Raw genomic sequence first — 20,962 nt, 5'->3', positions numbered from 1 at the left:
AATTGCCAAGAAACTGAAGATTTCGTACAACGCCATGTACAACTCCCTTCACAGAACAACGCAAACTGGCTCTAACAAGAATTGAAAGAGGAGTAGGAGGCCCTGGTGCACAACTGAGCAAGAGGACAAGTACATTATAGTGTCTGGTTTGAGAAACAGACACCTCAAGTCCTCAACTGGCAGCTTCATTAAATATTAACTGCAAAACAACAGTCTCAACGTCAACAGTGAAGTGGCGATTCCGGGATGCTGGCCTTCTAGGCAGAGTTCCTCTGTCCAGTGTCTGTTCTTTTGCCCATATAAATATTTTATTTTTATTGGCCAGTCTGGCTAGAAGGCCAGCATCCCGTTTCAAAAATAAGGACATTTCTAAGTGACCCCAAACTTTTGAACAGTAGTGTTCATACCCCAACCAGAAGCCATGGATTACAGGCAACATTAACACTAAAGGGTAGAGCTGCCGCTTTCAAGGTATGGGACTCTAACCTGGAAGCTTATACGAAATCCTGCTATGCCCTCCGACGAACCATCTAACAGGCAAAAAGCACCAATACAGGACTGATATTGAATCGCACTACACCGGATCCAACGTCGGATGTGGCAGGGTCTGCAAACTATTACAGACCACAAAGGAAATCACAGACGCAAGCTGCCCAGTGACACAAGCCTACCAGACGAGCTAAATCAGTTCTATGCTCGCTTCGAGGCAAGCAACACCGAGGCATGCATGAGCGCATCAGCTGCTCCAGACGACTGGGTGATCACGCTCTCCGTAGCCAACGTGAGTAAGACCTTTAAACAGGTCAACATTCACAAGGCCGCTGAGCCAGACGGATTACCAAGACATGTGCTCCGGGCATGTGCTGACCAACTATCAAGTGTCTTCATTTTCAACATGTCCCTGACTGAGTCTTTGAAATGCTGGTCATGGCTCACATTAACACCATTATCCCAGAAACCCTAAACCCACTCCAATTTTCATACCGCTCAAACAGATCCACAGATGATGCAATCTCTATTGCACTCCACACAGCCCTTTCACACCTGGACAAAAGGAACACCTACATGAGAATGCATTAACTACAATTCAGAGTTCAACACCAGAGTGCCCTCAAAGCTCATCACTAAACTAAGGATCCTGGGACTAAACACCTTCCTCTGCAACTGGATCCTGGACTTCCTGACTAGCCGCCCCCAGGTGGTAAGGGTAGAGAACAAAACATCTGCCTGTTGATCCTCAACACTGAGGCCCCTCAGGGGTGCATGCTTAGTCCCCTCCTGTACTCCCTGTTCACCCACGACTGCGTGGCCAAGCACGACTCCAACACCATCATTAAGTTTGCTGACGACATAACAGTGGTAGGACTGATCACTGACAATGATGAGACAGCCTATAGGGAGGAGGTCAGAGAACTGGCAGTGTGGTACCAGGACAACAACTCCTCCCGCAATGTGAGCAAGACAAAGGAGCTGATCGTGGACTACAGGATAAGGAGGGCCAAACACGCCACCATTCACATCGACAGGGCTGTAGTGTCGAGAGTTTCAAGTTCCTTGGTGTTCACATCACCAACAAGGTCCAAACACACCTAGACCTACGTGAAGAGGGCACGACAATGCTTTTTCCCCCTCAGGAGACTGAAAAGATTTGCCATGGGTCCCCAGATCCTCAAAAGGTTCTACAGCTGCACCATCGAGAGCATCCTGACCGGTTGCATCACTGCCTGGTTTGGCAACTGCTATGCATCTGACCATAAAGCGTCACAGAGGGTAGTGCATACGGACCAGTACGTCACTGGGGCCAAGCTTCCTGACATCCAGGACCTATTGTCTAGTCGGTGTCAGAGGAAGGCCCAATTTTTTTTAAAGACTCAAGTCATAGACATTTCTCTCATGCAAAAAAATGCAAATTAATTACTTAAATATCATACAATGTGATTATCTGGATTTTTGTTTTAGATTCAGTCTCTCACAGTTGAAGTGTACCTATGATAAAAATTACAGACCTCTACATGCTTTGTAAGTAGGAAACGTGCAAAATCGGCAGTGTATCAAATATTTGCTCTCCCCACTGTAACTATTTTAAAAAAAGGCCCAGTGCACTACCTTTGTGAAAAAATATGTAGTTTAAAAAAAACATTTCGGTTAGGGATTTTTTCCTAAACATTAACAAACCCAATTTAATTTTAAAATGTACACCCCTTATCTTTGGTGGTTAATGTGGTTTGTTCCAATTGAACTCAAGTCTGAATCCCAAATGGCACTCTATACCCTTCATAGTGTACTACTTTGGACCAAAGACCTATAGGCCCTGCTCAAAAGTAGTGCACTATATATGGAATATGGTGCCAATTGGAATGCAAGATTCTCTATTACACATCAGGTAAACATGTTCTTCTGTTAGCTACATGCTGGATGAATGAGGCAGTTCGCTACATGCTGGATGAATGAGGCAGTTCGCTACATGCTGGATGAATGAGGCAGTTCGCTACATGCTGGATGAATGAGGCAGTTCGCTACATGCTGGATGAATGAGGCAGTTCGCTACATGCTGGATAAACGAGGTAAAGGTGTTCTTCAGTTGCTGGCTAAAGGTGTTCTTCATGCTGGATAAACGAGGTAAAATGATGCTGGCGAGGTAAAGGTGTTCTTCAGTTCGCTACATGCTGGATGAATGAGGCAGTTCGCTACATGCTGGATAAACGAGGTAAAGGTGTTCTTCAGTTCGCTACATGCTGGATGTTGTTCTTAGCAAAGCACTGCAGTGTATAAATAAGACAGGATCTGAACATGGTTTGATTTGAAATGTCATCATACTCTAGAACGTTTATGGCAACAATCAACATCATTCATTTGGTCAAACAGATTACTGCACCTTTCAGACTGGGGTTTATTTTACTTTAGAAAATACAAACCACACAATAGGTAAACCATGTGTTAATACAGGTATCTCGAATCAATTTCGGTTATGAAAGACACCCAACACTTTGAAAAGGAGGGCCTGAATGTTACCCCTTGTAGACTGAAACGTTAACACGCTCTCTCCCCCACTTCAATTGACAATTTAAGGAAACTGTAAAGGACTCCTTGACATTAAAGCAGCCATCATTACACAGAACAAAACTCAATTATACAAAAAAATTAATTCAACATATTGGTCTATCAGTTACAGCAGCTTTACCTGGGGGGGGGGGTCTTCCTGCAACCCCCACATTGTTCCCTCAACCAGATGAGTTCAGTAGTTAACACTAAACAAGCCAACTGTAGTGCAAACTCACTGGTCTTGGATATAAAACGATTGGACATTCCGTTACCAGTGCTCAGGTGCTTGAGGAACACATATCTACACATCACCAAGATTTGTTCATTTCAGTAGAGCGGGTATGAATCTTCAATTCACAATTGGTATTCAAACTGTCTCTCAATCATAGAAAAAGCGGTAAATAGTTTCTTCCAAATATGTCTTTTCAGCTCAAATTCTGCTGAAATTAATTATATTTCTTATTTACCAGATTGCTGTAAAAACATGAACAGGGCCCTTAGACTAGACATGAGAAATATCACAGACTGGAAGGAGCCTAAATCACATCTATATATTTTTATTTATTTAACTAGGCAAGTCAATTAAGAACAAATTCTTATTTACAATGACAGCCTACCACCGGCCAAACCCGGATGACGCTGGGCCAATTGTGCGCCGCCCTATGGGTCTCCCAATCACGGCCGGTTGTGATACAGCCTGGAATCAAACCAGGGTCTGTAGTGACGCCTCTAGCATTGCGATGCAGTGCCTTAGACCGCTGCGCCACTCAGAAGCCCCAAAAGCATCAATCGATCGATCTATCGTTTTAGGACTACAAAAAGCAACATACACTGTCACTACATTATTACGGTGTTACAAAATCTATTTTAAATACACAATATAAAACGTTTCTGTATTCATTTTAACTTATAATTTCCATATGTTTTAGATATAAGGAAAAAAAATGAAACTACAACCATTGTTACCAAGCAACATACTATTACCAACAGCCTTCTTGAACAACAAATTAGATGTATTATATTATCAATATAATGTCTTACTTAGCCATGTAAAGTATAAAACCATGATCTAAAAAATATATATTAACTCCTCAATACTGACCACCATGAAGAGGAATAACACCTAGTGTTGTGGTTGTAAAACTAGAGGGATATGTCAAGCACCTCCTGCTTGGGAAGCTTTCGGCATAAACAACAGAAAATACTTTGGTGAGACATTTTGATTGGTCAATTCTACAGAATGCAAAAGAATGCAATGAAGCAAATTGAATTGAAAGCACAGTACATTTCCTATTCTAGTGAGACTAGCTGCATTTAGACCCTGGAGAATCAGACTGGTAGTTGATTATCACTTACTGAGCTACAGCAGTGGTCTGATTGGACAGTGAGTGTTCTTTACGTCACTGATGATGTAATCTCAATTACCTCATCCAATGTAGACCTACTGTCTGACTGGCTATAGTCTAATGTCACACGAATGCCCTTTAATTAGACAGTCAGTATTACAAATTCATATCATTCAAGTAATTTGTTCAAAACTATTGTCTTCATCTGGAACTCATTTCTAAAAGACGATTTGAGGACCATCCAACACCCCCCCCCGTGGTTAGGGCCTCCACTACTCCTCAAACCTGCCTGGGACGCTACGTACACGCAGTGCAAATAAACATGGAAATAAAGCAACAAATTATCCTTATACAAACAAAACAATGTTATATCCCACTGGACATGATAGGAGACGTCTGTCTGGGTTGGATCCTCTTCCTCCCCTACCGGCCTGTACGTGGCCTACTGCGATGGTGCTACGCACTAAATGGTCCCCCCTCCTTCAGACCCCACAGTCATTGGTTCTGTCGTGTAGTTTCCGGTTGAGGGTGAGGAGGGTGACGAGGACAGCCACCGCCAGGTGGAACAGCAGCTGCCAGACATTCCTCAGACCAAACAGGAAGTAGTTACAGACCACAACCACACTCAACAGTGTCAGGGACTTGACCCTCTTCAGAGAAGAGTGGAACAGATACAGGTGACACTGACCAACACAGCACAGGAACGCCAGCAGAAACGCCACCACGTTCCAGATTCCTTCATAATCATCCTGTAGCAAACAGGACATAAGAACCATAGAAAACAGTGTTCACATTGACAGACAGTGGGCCTTTATGAGCGGACTACAACATTGTCAGAATATAAGACATGATCAGCCAAGTTGAATTAGACATGGCTAAATAGAATAGTGTACCTGGAAGGTGTCTCCTATATGTTTAATAGTGTACCTGGAAGGTGTCTCCTATATGTTTAATAGAATAGTGTACCTGGAAGGTGTCTCCTATATGTTTAATAGTGTACCTGGAAGGTGTCTCCTATATGTTTAATAGAATAGTGTACCTGGAAGGTGTCTCCTATATGTTTAATAGAATAGTGTACCTGGAAGGTGTCTCCTATATGTTTAATAGTGTACCTGGAAGGTGTCTCCTATATGTTTAATAGAATAGTGTACCTGGAAGGTGTCTCCTATATGTTTAATAGAATAGTGTACCTGGAAGGTGTCTCCTATATGTTTAATAGAATAGTGTACCTGGAAGGTGTCTCCTATATGTTTAATAGAATAGTGTACCTGGAAGGTGTCTCCTATATGTTTAATAGAATAGTGTACCTGGAAGGTGTCTCCTATATGTTTAATAGAATAGTGTACCTGGAAGGTGTCTCCTATATGTTTAATAGAATAGTGTACCTGGAAGGTGTCTCCTATATGTTTAATAGAATAGTGTACCTGGAAGGTGTCTCCTATATGTTTAATAGAATAGTGTACCTGGAAGGTGTCTCCTATATGTTTAATAGTGTACCTGGAAGGTGTCTCCTATATGTTTAATAGAATAGTGTACCTGGAAGGTGTCTCCTATATGTTTAATAGAATAGTGTACCTGGAAGGTGTCTCCTATATGTTTAATAGTGTACCTGGAAGGTGTCTCCTATATGTTTAATAGAATAGTGTACCTGGAAGGTGTCTCCTATATGTTTAATAGAATAGTGTACCTGGAAGGTGTCTCCTATATGTTTAATAGAATAGTGTACCTGGAAGGTGTCTCCTATATGTTTAATAGAATAGTGTACCTGGAAGGTGTCTCCTATATGTTTAATAGAATAGTGTACCTGGAAGGTGTCCCCTAAATGTTTAATAGTGTACCTGGAAGGTGTCTCCTATATGTTTAATAGAATAGTGTACCTGGAAGGTGTCTCCTATATGTTTAATAGTGTACCTGGAAGGTGTCTCCTAAATGTTTAATAGTGTACCTGGAAGGTGTCTCCTATATGTTTAATAGAATAGTGTACCTGGAAGGTGTCTCCTATATGTTTAATAGTGTACCTGGAAGGTGTACTCTATGAGATGAACTCCCCTGATGAGGTTTAGAGAAGAACACATGATGTTGAGGACCAGTGAGAGGATTCCTGGGGCGGTCACTGGCTCCAACCTCTGGTTCTGACCTGGAGGACCGATGCAACACAACACAGGATCAAGCAACGTTTAACTGAAGTAAAACAGTGCAACATTGATCTCTGGTTAGAGGCAAAGGTCCTTCTCCTCGGATTCTTACCGGATTCAGAAAATTGTTCCGCGTGGCCATTGGCTGACCCGTTGGTAAACTCCACCTCCTCCAAAGTGAGGATCTGCAAAGGGCGGTTTTTCAGATCCTCCTGTACCTCGGTCAGAGTGACCTCCAGCGCTGGACCACCCCTCTGGTTATACTGCTGCTGCAGCCAGGCTATGCTGTTGTCTAATAGAATAGAATATCTTCTAGTTATACTGCTCCTACAGCCAGACTATGCTGTTGTCTAATATAATATGAAATTAACCCTTCTAGTTATACTGCTGCTGCAGCCAGGCTATGCTGTTGTCTAATATAATATATTCTAGTTATACTGCTCCTACAGCCAGACTATGCTGTTGTCTAATAGAATAGAATATTAACCTTTCTAGTTATACTGCTGCTGCAGCCAGGCTATGCTGTTGTCTAATATAATATAATATATTCTAATTATACTGCTACTGCAGCCAGACTATGCTGTTGTCTTATATAATATAATATATTCTAATTATACTGCTACTGTAGCCAGGCTATGCTGTTGTCTTATACAGTGGGGCAAAAAAGTATTTAGTCAGCCACCAATTGTGCAAGTTCTCCCACTTAAAAAGATGAGAGGCCTGTAACTTTCATCATAGGTACACTTCAACTATGACAGACAAAATGAGGAGAAAAAAAATCCAGCAAATCACATTGTAGGATTTTTTATGAATTTATTTGCAAATTATGGTGGAAAATAAGTATTTGGTCACCTACAAACAAGCAAGATTTCTAGCTCTCACAGACCTGTAACTTCTTTAAGAGGCTCCTCTGTCCTCCACTCGTTACCTGTATTAATGGCACCTGTTTGAACTTGTTATCAGTATAGAAGACACCTGTCCACAACCTCAAACAGTCACACTCCAAACTCCACTATGGCCAAGACCAAAGAGCTGTCAAAGGACACCAGAAACAAAATTGTAGACCTGCACCAGGCTGGGAAGACTGAATCTGCAATAGCTAAGCAGCTTGGTTTGAAGAAATCAACTGTGGGAGCAATTATTAGGAAATGGAAGACATACAAGACCACTGATAATCTCCCTCAATCTGGGGCTCCACGCAAGATCCATGCAAAATTATCACAAGAACGGTGAGCAAAAATCCCAGAACCACACGGGGGGACCTAGTGAATGACCTGCAGAGAGCTGGGACCAAAGTAACAAAGCCTACCATCAGTGACACACTACGCCGCCAGGGACTCAAATCCTGCAGTGCCAGACGTGTCCCCCTGCTTAAGCCAGTACATGTCCAGGCCTGTCTGAAGTTTGCTAGAGAGCATTTGGATGATCCAGAAGAAGATTGGGAGAATGGTTTCATCTTACCATATGACAAAATATAACTTTTTGGTAAAAACTCAACTCGTCGTGTTTGGAGGACAAAGAATTCTGAGTTGCATCCAAAGAACACCATACCTACTGTGAAGCATGGGGGTGGAAACATCATGCTTTGGGGCTGTTTTTCTGCAAAGGGACCAGGACGACTGATCCGTGTAAAGGAAAGCATGAATGGGGCCAGGTATCGTGAGATTTTGAGTGAAAACCTCCTTCCATCAGCAAGGGCATTGAAGATGAAACGTGGCTGGGTCTTTCAGCATGACAATGATCCCAAACACACCGCCCGGGCAACGAAGGAGTGGCTTCGTAAGAAGCATTTCAAGGTCCTGGAATGGCCTAGCCAGTCTCCAGATCTCAACCCCATAGAAAATCTTTGGAGGGAGTTGAAAGTCCGTGTTGCCCAGCAACAGCCCCAAAACATCACTGCTCTAGAGGAGATCTGCATGGAGGAATGGGCCAAAATACCAGCAACAGTGTGTGAAAACCTTGTTTAGACTTACAGAAAACGTTTGACCTCTGTCATTGCCAACAAAGGGTTTATAACAAAGTATTGAGATAATCTTTTGTTATTGACCAAATACTTTTTTCCCACCATAATTTGTAAATAAATTCATAAAAAATCCTACAATGTGATTTTCTGGATTTTCTTTTCTCATTTTGTCTGTCATAGTTGAAGTGGACCTATGATGAAAATTACAGGCCTCTCATCTTTTTAAGGAGGAGAACTTGCACAATTGGTGGCTGACTAAATACTTTTTTGCCCCACTGTATAATATAATATCTTCTAATTATACTGCTACTGCAGCCAGACTATGCTGTTGTCTAATATAATATATTCTAATTATACTGCTCCTACAGCCAGACTATGCTGTTGTCTAATATAATATAATATCTTCTAATTATACTGCTCCTACAGCCAGACTATGCTGTTGTCTAATATAATATAATATCTTCTAATTTTACTGCTCCTACAGCCAGACTATGCTGTTGTCTAATATAATATAATATCTTCTAATTTTACTGCTCCTACAGCCAGACTATGCTGTTGTCTAATATAATATAATATCTTCTAATTTTACTGCTCCTACAGCCAGACTATGCTGTTGTCTAATATAATATAATATCTTCTAATTTTACTGCTCCTACAGCCAGACTATGCTGTTGTCTAATATAATATAATATCTTCTAATTTTACTGCTCCTACAGCCAGACTATGCTGTTGTCTAATATAATATCTTCTAATTATACTGCTCCTACAGCCAGACTATGCTGTTGTCTAATATAATATCTTCTAATTATACTGCTCCTACAGCCAGACTATGCTGTTGTCTAATATAATATCTTCTAATTATACTGCTCCTACAGCCAGACTATGCTGTTGTCTAATATAATATCTTCTAATTATACTGCTACTGCAGCAATGATATTGTACGCCGTTTTTAAGTATCTGGACTCCTGCCTGCCTCATGGGATAAATCAAATATTTTGATGAACTTCAGATGACCTCTGTTCAATTCATATTAATGTTAGTTAGAACACCAAGGCTCTAACCACTAGGCTACCTGCTGGACTGTAGCACCAAGGCTCCTGTCCAGGGGTAGGCAACCCTTGTTTTGATTTATCTAACCTGGAAGACCAGACGTGTTGAACTTAGGCAATCCCTGAATTGATCAAACAGCTCAGTTGGTCAGGTGTGGTGCCTAGTTGGAACAAAATCCTGCAGTACCTGCAGCACTCCAGGAACAGGGTTGTCTACCCCTGCTCTAGGGTCCTGTGGTACTCCAGGAACAGGGTTGTCTACCCCTGCTCTAGGGTCCTGTGGTACTCCAGGAACAGGGTTGTCTACCCCTGCTCTAGGGTCCTGTGGTACTACAGGAACAGGGTTGTCTACCCCTGCTCTAGGGTCCTGTGGTACTACAGGAACAGGGTTGTCTACCCCTGCTCTAGGGTCCTGTGGTACTCCAGGAACAGGGTTGTCTACCCCTGCTCTAGGGTCCTGTGGTACTACAGGAACAGGGTTGTCTACCCCTGCTCTAGGGTCCTGTGGTACTACAGGAACAGGGTTGTCTACCCCTGCTCTAGGGTCCTGTGGTACTACAGGAACAGGGTTGTCTACCCCTGCTCTAGGGTCCTGTGGTACTACAGGAACAGGGTTGTCTACCCCTGCTCTAGGGTCCTGTGGTACTACAGGAACAGGGTTGTCTATACCTCCACACTTCTCAACCCTCCACCACCCCTCTCCCTCTTCTACATACCGAACTCCAGAAAGGGGTACGGCCTGGCTGCCAGGGCAACCTTGGCGCTGTCCATATGAGCTGTGAACTCCCAGCGCAGGTCCTCTAGAAAACAGAAGGCCATGGCTGCAGGGAGCCTGGCGTTACATACGCTCATGTAGGATACGCCCTCACTGGAGAGGAAACTAGAGGGAGGAGGAAAGGAGGGGAGTTGGGGGGGGTAGTGAACAAACAGCTGGGCACAGCTTGCCCACAGTATGCAGCAGGACAGTTTCTGAATCCTTTCAAAATGTGGAGACTGGTTTCTGATCTGTTCAACCAATTCTGTTTAACGTCTAATCTTCCCTGCGCAACTTTCTCTTTCCAATTACTCTCTGTTGAGGTACAGTGCCTTCAGAAAGTATTCACACCCCTAGACTTAAACACATTTTGTGTTACAGCCTGAATTTAAAATGGATTACATTGAGATTGTGTGTAGGCCAGTGACCACACACACACACACACACACACACCATAATGTCAACGTGGAATTATGTTTTTAGACATTAACAATTAAAAGCCGAAATCCCACACGTCACTGAGTACCACTTTTGATATTTTCAAGCATGTGGCTGCATCGTGTTATGTTATTCACCTTTCAGCAGGACAATAACCTAAAATACAATGCCAAATCTACACTGGAGTAGTTGAAAGTTCCTGAGTGGTCTAGTTAAAGTTTGGACTGAAATCAGCTTTAAAATCTATGGCAGGACTGAAAAATGGCTATCTAGCAATGATCATCTACCAACTTGCCAGAGCTTAAATCATTTTAACAATAATGTGCAAATATTGTACAAATCTAGGTGTGGCTTACACAGAAATGCAGCTTTAAATCACTGCCAAAGGTGATTCTAACATGTATTGACTCATACAGAAATCCAATTTACATAAGTATTCACACCCCTGCGTCAATACTTTGTAGAAGCACCTTTCGTAGCAACTACAGCCGTGAGTCTTTGTGGGTAAGTCGATGACATTTCCACACATGGATTGTGCAACATTTACCTATTAACCTTTTCAAGATTCTTCAAGCTCCGTCAAACTGTTTGTTGATCATGTCTACATCTAATTTCAGGTCTTGATGGTACTCAGTAATGTGTTGTATTGGATTTGCCAGATGTTTTTTTTACAGTATTACTTTAGTGCCTTATTGCAAACAGGATGCATGTTTTGGAATATTTGTATTCTGTATAGGCTTCCTTCTTTTCACTCTGTCAATTAGGTTAATATTGTGGAGTAACCAAAATATTGATCCATCCTCCATTTTATCCCATCACAGCTATTAAACTCGGTTTTAAAGTCACCACTGGCCTCATTGTGAAGTTAGGAAGGACGTCTATCTCTGTAGTGACTGGGTGTATCGATTCACAATCCAAAGTGTAAATAATAACTTCACCATGCTCAAAGGGATATTCAATGTCTGGTTAAAAAAATTTTTTGAAATAAACAATTCTCCCAATCGGTGCCCTTATTTGAAGGGCATTGGAAAATCTCCCTGGTCTTTGTGGTTAAATCTGTTTGTAATTCAATGAGGGACATTACAGATAATTGTTTGTCTGGAGTACAAAGGTGAGATAGTCATTCAAAAGTCATGTTAAACACTATTATTACACACAAAGTGAGTCCATGCAACTTATTAAGCATATTTTTACTCCGGAACTTATTGAGGCTTGCCATAACATTGGGGTTGAATATTGCCCCCCAAAAATGTAAAAACATAGTTCCACTGACATTATGGGGTATTGTGTGAAGGCCAGTGACCTACAAATCTCAATATAAATAATTTTAAATTCAGGTTGTAACAAAATGTTGTAAAAGTTAAAGGGGTGTGAATACTTTCTGAAGTGTGTGTGTCCTTAATATGTATATATACACATCTATCTATCTATAGACATATCTCTTTACATATGTATCTATAGACATATCTCTTTACATATGTATCTATAGACATATCTCTTTACATATGTATCTATAGACATATCTCTTTACATATGTATCTATAGACATATCTCTTTACATATGTATCTATAGACATATCTCTTTACATATGTATCTATAGACATATCTCTTTACATATGTATCTATAGACATATCTCTTTACATATGTATCTATAGACATATCTCTTTACATATGTATCTATAGACATATCTCTTTACATATGTATCTATAGACATATCTCTTTACATATGTATCTATAGACATATCTCTTTACATATGTATCTATAGACATATCTCTTTACATATGTATCTATAGACATATCTCTTTACATATGTATCTATAGACATATCTCTTTACATATGTATCTATAGACATATCTCTACATATAGATATATACACACATTTATACTTACACACCAGGTATAGTATATACTATAAAAAACGATATATCTTACTATATATTGAGGTCATGGCCCTTGACCACCCCTCTGTCAGGGAAGAGGCTGAGGGCCTTGGAGATGGTCCGTAGCTGCTGCTTCCTCTCCTGCAGCTCTGGGTTGTGTTGGAAGTCAGTGGAGGCTGAGAGAGGCAGACCATCCCTGACCCGCACCACCAGGGCAAACAGGATCAGAGACATGGTCCACACAGGCCACTGGGTTCACATAGCCTGCAACGACAACACAGGAAAACATTTAGCACAGCGCAATACAAAATACAGAGGACAGGGCAGGACAGGAGACTCAGAGACTCCATTACAACTGAGACACATCTGGTATGAAGTCAGTACCGCAGTCAGGGGTGTATTCATTAGGAACCAAACATGGAGGGACTTACATAAATCTGTCCAACTAACGCTCAGTAGTAGTAGGCTAACAGTTAGCTGCTAGCCAGTTGTCAGTCACTAGGTGGTACATCAGCTCAGTAGTAGTAGGCTAACAGTTAGCTGCTAGCCAGTTGTCAGTCACTAGGTGGTACATCAGCTCAGTAGTAGTAGGCTAACGGTTAGCTGCTAGCCAGTTGTCAGTCACTAGGTGGTACATCAGCTCAGTAGTAGTAGGCTAACAGTTAGCTGCTAGCCAGTTGTCAGTCACTAGGTGGTACATCAGCTCAGTAGTAGTAGGCTAACGGTTAGCTGCTAGCCAGTTGTCAGTCACTAGGTGGTACATCAGCTCAGTAGTAGTAGGCTAACAGTTAGCTGCTATCCAGTTGTCAGTCACTAGGTGGTACATCAGCTCAGTAGTAGTAGGCTAAGAGTTAGCTGCTAACGGTTAGCTGCTAGCCAGTTGTCAGTCACTAGGTGGTACATCAGCTCAGTAGTAGTAGGCTAACAGTTAGCTAGCCAGTTGTCAGTCCATGGTGGTGAATCAGCTCAGTAGTAGTAGTAATAGGCTAACGGTTAGCTGCTAGCCAGTTGTCAGTCACTAGGTGGTACATCAGCTCAGTAGTAGTAGGCTAACAGTTAGCTGCTAGCCAGTTGTCAGTCACTAGGTGGTACATCAGCTCAGTAGTAGTAGGCTAACAGTTAGCTGCTAGCCAGTTGTCAGTCACTAGGTGGTACATCAGCTCAGTAGTAATAGGCTAACGGTTAGCTGCTAGCCAGTTGTCAGTCACTAGGTGGTACATCAGCTCAGTAGTAGTAGGCTAACGGTTAGCTGCTGGCCAGTTGTCAGTCACTAGGTGGTACATCAGCTCAGTAGTAGTAGGCTAAGAGTTAGCTGCTAACGGTTAGCTGCTAGCCAGTTGTCAGTCACTAGGTGGTACATCAGCTCAGTAGTAGTAGGCTAACAGTTAGCTGCTAGCCAGTTGTCAGTCACTAGGTGGTGCATCAGCTCAGTAGTAGTAGTAATAGGCTAACGGTTAGCTGCTAGCCAGTTGTCAGTCACTAGGTGGTACATCAGCTCAGTAGTAGTAGGCTAACAGTTAGCTGCTAGCCAGTTGTCAGTCACTAGGTGGTACATCAGCTCAGTAGTAGTAGACTAACGGTTAGCTGCTAGCCAGTTGTCAGTCATTAGGTGGTACATCAGCTCAGTAGTAGTAGGCTAACGGTTAGCTGCTAGCCAGTTGTCAGTCACTAGGTGGTACATCAGCTCAGTAGTAGTAGGCTAACGGTTAGCTAGCCAGTTGTCAGTCACTAGGTGGTACATCAGCTCAGTAGTAATAGGCTAACGGTTAGCTGCTAGCCAGTTGTCAGTCACTAGGTGGTGTATCAGCTCAGTAATAGTAGGCTAACAGTTAGCTAGCCCGTTGTCAGTCACTAGGTGGTGCATCAGCTCAGTAGTAGTAGGCTAACAGTTAGCTAGCCAGTTGTCAGTCACTAGGTGGTGCATCAGCTCAGTAGTAGTAGGCTAACAGTTAGCTAGCCAGTTGTCAGTCACTAGGTGGTGTATCAGCTCAGTAATAGTAGGCTAACAGTTAGCTAGCCCGTTGTCAGTCACTAGGTGGTACATCAGCTCAGTAGTAGTAGGCTAACAGTTAGCTGCTAGCCAGTTGTCAGTCACTAGGTGGTACATCAGCTCAGTAGTAGTAGGCTAACGGTTAGCTGCTAGCCAGTTGTCAGTCACTAGGTGGTGTATCAGCTCAGTAATAGTAGGCTAACAGTTAGCTAGCCCGTTGTCAGTCACTAGGTGGTGCATCAGCTCAGTAGTAGTAGTCTAACAGTTAGCTAGCCAGTTGTCAGTCACTAGGTGGTGCATCAGCTCAGTAGTAGTAGGCTAACAGTTAGCTAGCCAGTTGTCAGTCACTAGGTGGTGTATCAGCTCAGTAATAGTAGGCTAACAGTTAGCTAGCCCGTTGTCAGTCACTAGGTGGTACATCAGCTCAGTAGTAGTAGGCTAACAGTTAGCTGCTAGCCAGTTGTCAGTCACTAGGTGGTACATCAACTCAGTAGTAGTAGGCTAACAGTTAGCTAGCCAGTTGTCAGTCACTAGGTGGTGTATCAGCTCAGTAATAGTAGGCTAACAGTTAGCTAGCCCGTTGTCAGTCACTAGGTGGTGCATCAGCTCAGTAGTAGTAGGCTAAGAGTTAGCTGCTAGCCAGTTGTCAGTCACTAGGTGGTACATCAGCTCAGTAATAGTAGGCTAACAGTTAGCTAGCCAGTTGTCAGTCACTAGGTGGTGCATCAGCTTAGTAGTAGTAGGCTAACAGTTAGCTAGCCAGTTGTCAGTCACTAGGTGGTGCATCAGCTCAGTAGTAGTAGGCTAACAGTTAGCTAGCCAGTTGTCAGTCAAGAGGTGGTGCATCAGCTCAGTAGTAGTAGTAGTAGGCTAACAGTTAGCTAGCCAGTTGTCAGTCACTAGGTGGTGCATCAGCTCAGTAGTAGTAGTAGGCTAACAGTTAGCTAGCCCGTTGTCAGTCACTAGGTGGTGCATCAGCTCAGTAGTAGTAGGCTAACAGTTAGCTGCTAACAGTTAGCTGCTAGCCAGTTGTCAGTCACTAGGTGGTACATCAGCTCAGTAGTAGTAGGCTAACAGTTAGCTAGCCCGTTGTCAGTCACTAGGTGGTGCATCAGCTCAGTAGTAGTAGGCTAACAGTTAGCTGCTAACAGTTAGCTGCTAGCCAGTTGTCAGTCACTAGGTGGTACATCAGCTCAGTAGTAGTAGGCTAACAGTTAGCTAGCCAGTTGTCAGTCACTAGGTTGTGCATCAGCTCAGTAGTAGTAGTAATAGGCTAACGGTTAGCTGCTAGCCAGTTGTCAGTCACTAGGTGGTGCATCAGCTCAGTAGTAGTAGGCTAACAGTTAGCTAGCCAGTTGTCAGTCACTAGGTGGTGTATCAGCTCAGTAATAGTAGGCTAACAGTTAGCTAGCCAGTTGTCAGTCAAGAGGTGGTGCATCAGCTCAGTAGTAGTAGTAGTAGGCTAACAGTTAGCTAGCCAGTTGTCAGTCACTAGGTGGTGCATCAGCTCAGTAGTAGTAGTAGGCTAACAGTTAGCTAGCCCGTTGTCAGTCACTAGGTGGTGCATCAGCTCAGTAGTAGTAGGCTAACAGTTAGCTGCTAACAGTTAGCTGCTAGCCAGTTGTCAGTCACTAGGTGGTACATCAGCTCAGTAGTAGTAGGCTAACAGTTAGCTAGCCAGTTGTCAGTCACTAGGTTGTGCATCAGCTCAGTAGTAGTAGTAATAGGCTAACGGTTAGCTGCTAGCCAGTTGTCAGTCACTAGGTGGTACATCAGCTCAGTAGTAGTAGGCTAACGGTTAGCTGCTAGCCAGTTGTCAGTCACTAGGTGGTACATCAGCTCAGTAGTAGTAGGCTAACGGTTAGCTGCTAGCCAGTTGTCAGTCACTAGGTGGTACATCAGCTCAGTAGTAGTAGGCTAACGGTTAGCTAGCCAGTTGTCAGTCACTAGGTGGTGCATCAGCTCAGTAGTAGTAGGCTAAGAGTTAGCTGCTAACAGTTAGCTAGCCAGTTGGCTTTTTAGACACGGTTCCTAATCAACACTAAAAGAAAAATCATTTTGAAAACATAAAAAAACAACAACGATCATGTCAACACAGACCGCAAACTGGCTACACAATGCTTTTGTGCTACCGCAAAAGGAATCTAACCGCTGTTCGGTAGGCTACAGGGAATCTGAACACTGTTCACTAGTGTTTCAGCCTATGTAAAAGGTGCCCATTGTATTTCTTTGCAGTGCAAACATAATTTCAGATTTTCAAAATGTATAAAATCTCAAATCTAGTTCAAAGGCATTTTAGAAGCATTGCTTCTATAGCTAATACCGGACACTCATTCATTTTCCATCGCTCAGTCTTCTAAACTCCCGACTCCCATTTAATGCGAAGATGTTTATATGTATTTTTTATTATACTTTTGTAATGCTTTTTGTGACGTGGATCATAATTACAGTTACAGTCTGAGGTTGCGTGATCCTTGTAATGTTACGGGAAATATATAACTAATGGGAAGCAGAATTAAATGCATATCTCACTGCACAAATGCGACCAGTTATTTTTCGTATTTGCATTTAATTTCTTTCACTAGCAAATGCGAGTGAACTGCTGGCCCTTTGGAACCCACTGAATGTCCATCTAATGTTCTCTAACATTAGCTTGAAACAAATGTGTTTACCTTTCCAGAACACACGGAGTCAAAAAGGAATTTGTCCATGTGTTTACCTGACAGCTGACAGTCGGCAAATTCAGCATCACAACAAACAGGACGAGGGGCAGAAAACATATGTCTGTGTGCTGAAGTTCGAGAATCGGGATGTTAGATTTACTCAGTGGATTTAGTTTTTATTAAAATTTTTAAAAAATAATAATAATATAATAAAAGCATGCCCTTTTCATTTCTGCGTACTTTTAACATGGATCTCGTACATACATACGCGACGGAAGTCAGCTTGTAGGCTCCTAGCCCGCCATAAGGAGTCGCCAGATTGCAATGAGACAAGAAAATCCCGGCCGGCCAAACCCTCCCCTATCCCGGACAACGCTGGACCAATTGTCTCCTGGTCACGGCCAGCTGTGACACAGCCTGGGATAAAACCCAGGACTGTAGTTTTGTTTATTTATTTCACCTTTATTTAACCAGATAAGCCAGTTGAGAACAAGTTCTCATTGACAACTGCGACCTGGCCAAGAAAAAGTAAAGCAGTGCAACAAAAACAGAGTTACACAGCGACGCACAAATCGACGCAGTGCCTTAGACCGCTGCGCCACACGGGAGGCAACTAGCTGCATGTCTAAACAAAAGACTCCAATATGCAAGTAACCATTTCACCTTCTGTATCCTGTGCATGTGACAAATAAACATTGATTTTCTATAGTGTGTGTTTACCAGAGACTTGAAGAACAACATGACCAGCACCAAAGTCAGATTAAGATATCACATTAGTGGTGGTAGGCAGCAGCAGGCTCGTACACGTTCATTCAAACTTTACTGCGTTTGCCAGCAGCTCTTAGCAATGTTTGATGTATAGCGCTATTTATGACTTCAAGCCTATCAACTCCTGAGATTAGGCTGGCAATACTAAAGTGCCTATAAGAACATCCAATAGTCAAAGGTATATGAAATACAGATGGTATAGAGAGAAATAGTCAACGCGTTATAATTCCTACAATAACTAACCTAAAACTTCTTAACTGGGAATATTGAACCACCAGCTTTCATATGTTCTCATGTTCTGAGCAAGGTACTTAAACATTAGCTTGTTTACATTGCAATTTTTTATTTATTTAAACCAAATAGAACGTTTTCATTATTTATTTGAGACTAAATAGATTTTATTTATGTATTATATTAAAATACAAGTGTTCATTCAGTATTGTTGTAATTGTCATTATAACAAATATATATATATTTTTTTTTAATTATAAAAAGAAATATATATATATATTTAAAATTGGCTTTTTTTGGTCCCCCAATAATCACTATTGATTATTAAAATCAGTCGACCTCTACAACAGACATGTCAATAGACAAGGTATAAAGCAGCCTTCAGTCTTGAAATAATTGGTTTAGTACACCACCCTACTCTGTTTAGCATCACATGTTAAAGAGATGGGTGGGGCTAACAGGCCGACTACACCGCTCGCATCGCAAAATACATTTACAAATCTACATTATTCAATTATTGCACGTGCCAACGAGCATCTGTGATGCCAATGGCTAAAATTGAAGTCAGTTCTATTTGTGACGCAGATGCGCTGCAAGTCCTGCCTCTCCAATCTCCTCATTGGTTTATAGAAGCAGATACCCACGTGCCATCTCCTCATTGGTTTATAGAAGCAGATGCCCACGTGCCATCTCCTCATTGGTTTATAGAAGCAGATGCCCACGTGCCATCTCCTCATTGGTTATACCCACGTGAGTGACTGAAAGACAAACAAGGTCGGTGGCGGTAATTGCACCTAATTTATGAAAGTTGCCAATCGCAATATAAAGTCAAGAGAAGAAAAAGCCTGGAAGGAAGAGAGATGACTAGTAACAATTCAGTTGAACATTTTGTGTGTGGATTAATTGGCGGAGTAGAGGACCTTTTGCATTTCAGGTAAAACAACAACTCAATGTTTATATCCCAGGACAAATTAGCTAGCAATAGCAAGCTAGCTAAACAGGACAAATTAGCTAGCAAGTTAACTAGCTAAATTGCCATAAATGTTTAATGCTTTTCGACCTGTCCCCAAATTAATATTATTGGTTCAGTTTGTTTTGATATTTTAACCTGCGTGTCGTGATCACGTTTCGTGTGGGGGGACAAAACACATTCATGCACGATGGCGCACAAGCATTTGGTTTCTGTGTAATTCATAAGAGGGTGTAAACGATGCTGAATGCGTGTAGAATAGGGCTGACCCCAATTAGTCAACTAGTTGATTGTTAGGCTGTTGGTGGACCGAGACGGTTTTAGTCGAGCAGTAAATAATATATATATATATATATATATATATATATATATATATTAGTACATTCGGGAAGTATTCAGACCCCTTAACATTTTCCACTTTGTTCCGCTCCAGCCCAGATGCACAATGCACTGCTCGCTCCAGAATGCACTCTCCCGCCAATTTGTGCAAATTCATTATTATTTCATAACTTCATTGTGCGAATTGTTTACATTTGATTGTTAGTTATATCAATTCCCCATTACATATCACTAGTACATTTACCGCTAATACATAGAGCGTGTCTATGTATGGAAAATACATTTAAAATATTAGAGAAATAGATTGGTCGCATGAACAGATGACTTTCGATAGACCAAGATTTTTTTTGTTGTATGGGACAGCCCTGGTGTGGACAAAGAGCTCTCCAATAGGTTTACCAAAACATTCAGGGGCCATTTTCTCAAAAGTGAGGTTACAAGTTGATCAACTTTCAAAGCATAATTGCTTTCCCATTGTTCCTCAATTGCAGTGTATGATACCATTTTCTAGTCTCTACTTTTATCCAATGTAAAAAAAACACCACTTCAAATGTTGCTACATAAGACTGAAACGAGGAGATCCGTCACATCTTATCTGCAAAAAGACCTACCGCACCGACAACCGGTAAATTAAAATATAATTGTATGTCAACATTCTGGCTTGTAGAGGTCGTCTGAGGAAACTTTCCTGATCCAAACGCTCATTTATGCCCCGACGTTGAATCCAATACAACTCAACGTCGGGTCTCCAGGCGAAGGTTCGCCCTTCCTGCAAACAGATGGCTACACTAGTTAGATGGCTGAATGCACGTTTCATTGCCACAACCAGTGAAATATGAGTCTAAAAGTAGCAATGTGTTCAGCAGCAAGCCTGACTTTCAAGTCAGAGTGATTGACTTTAGATGCACGGGTCTCCATAATTATCTTAGGAATACATATCACACAAATAAACGCACTGTGGCGAACATAAACATTGCTTGTTGCAGACGTGGCTGGCTAATAACGTTAGCAGCTAGCTACTATGTGTACCTTACCTTAACATTCTTCGGTACATTTTGTTTATCTCAAATTGTTGTGATACAACATGTGAATGAAAGTAGACACTTTAGTTGTGTTTTGCTAATTACTGTACATGTAATTTAAAGTAGACTGTTGTCCAATACTTTGAAAGACCCACTAGCTTTCTTAATATTTTGCTAAGCATTATGGGTAAAGATGAAAACAAATCTCTTTCCGGGTTCCGCGCTTCTTTTTTTTTTTTTTAAAGAAACAGTAGCTCAATAAACTTTACGGTTAGGGTTGGGACTTCCCAGAGTTTCCCAAACTCGGTCCTGTGTCCCCTCTAACAGTACACAGCTGATTTAAATGACCAACTCATCATCATGCTTT

The 20,962-nt window shown here is 41.9% G+C and overlaps 1 protein-coding gene across 1 annotated transcript; it reads right to left on the bottom strand.

The window, feature by feature from the left end:
* Positions 1–2,870: 2,870 nt before the first annotated feature.
* sec22c (SEC22 homolog C, vesicle trafficking protein) lies at positions 2,871–20,792 on the bottom strand. The gene is made up of 6 exons (XM_042308728.1): positions 20,608–20,792; positions 12,665–12,876; positions 10,252–10,415; positions 6,636–6,815; positions 6,407–6,525; positions 2,871–5,137 (listed from the first exon to the last, which is right to left on the bottom strand). Exons 2-6 carry the CDS (start codon positions 12,844–12,846, stop codon positions 4,871–4,873), a joined length of 912 nt encoding a protein of 303 aa, XP_042164662.1. The 5' UTR covers positions 12,847–12,876; positions 20,608–20,792; the 3' UTR covers positions 2,871–4,870.
* Between the last annotated feature and the right edge of the window lie 170 nt (positions 20,793–20,962).

Source organism: Oncorhynchus tshawytscha, linkage group LG29, assembly GCF_018296145.1.
Source record: "Oncorhynchus tshawytscha isolate Ot180627B linkage group LG29, Otsh_v2.0, whole genome shotgun sequence".
Lineage (NCBI taxonomy): Eukaryota > Metazoa > Chordata > Actinopteri > Salmoniformes > Salmonidae > Oncorhynchus > Oncorhynchus tshawytscha.
This window is presented reverse-complemented; position numbering and strand designations above follow the sequence as displayed.

Excerpts from the sequence above, each read along its gene's own strand:
- sec22c (XM_042308728.1), bottom strand. The coding sequence starts at position 12,846 with ATGTCTCTGATCCTGTTTGCCCTGGTGGTGCGGGTCAGGGATGGTCTG. Across the intron at positions 10,416-12,664 it reads GGCCATGACCTCAATATATA|TTTCCTCTCCAGTGAGGGCG; the intron begins GTAAGATATATC and ends TCCTCCCTCTAG. Across the intron at positions 6,816-10,251 it reads GTACCCCTTTCTGGAGTTCG|ACAACAGCATAGCCTGGCTG; the intron begins GTATGTAGAAGA and ends CTATTCTATTAG.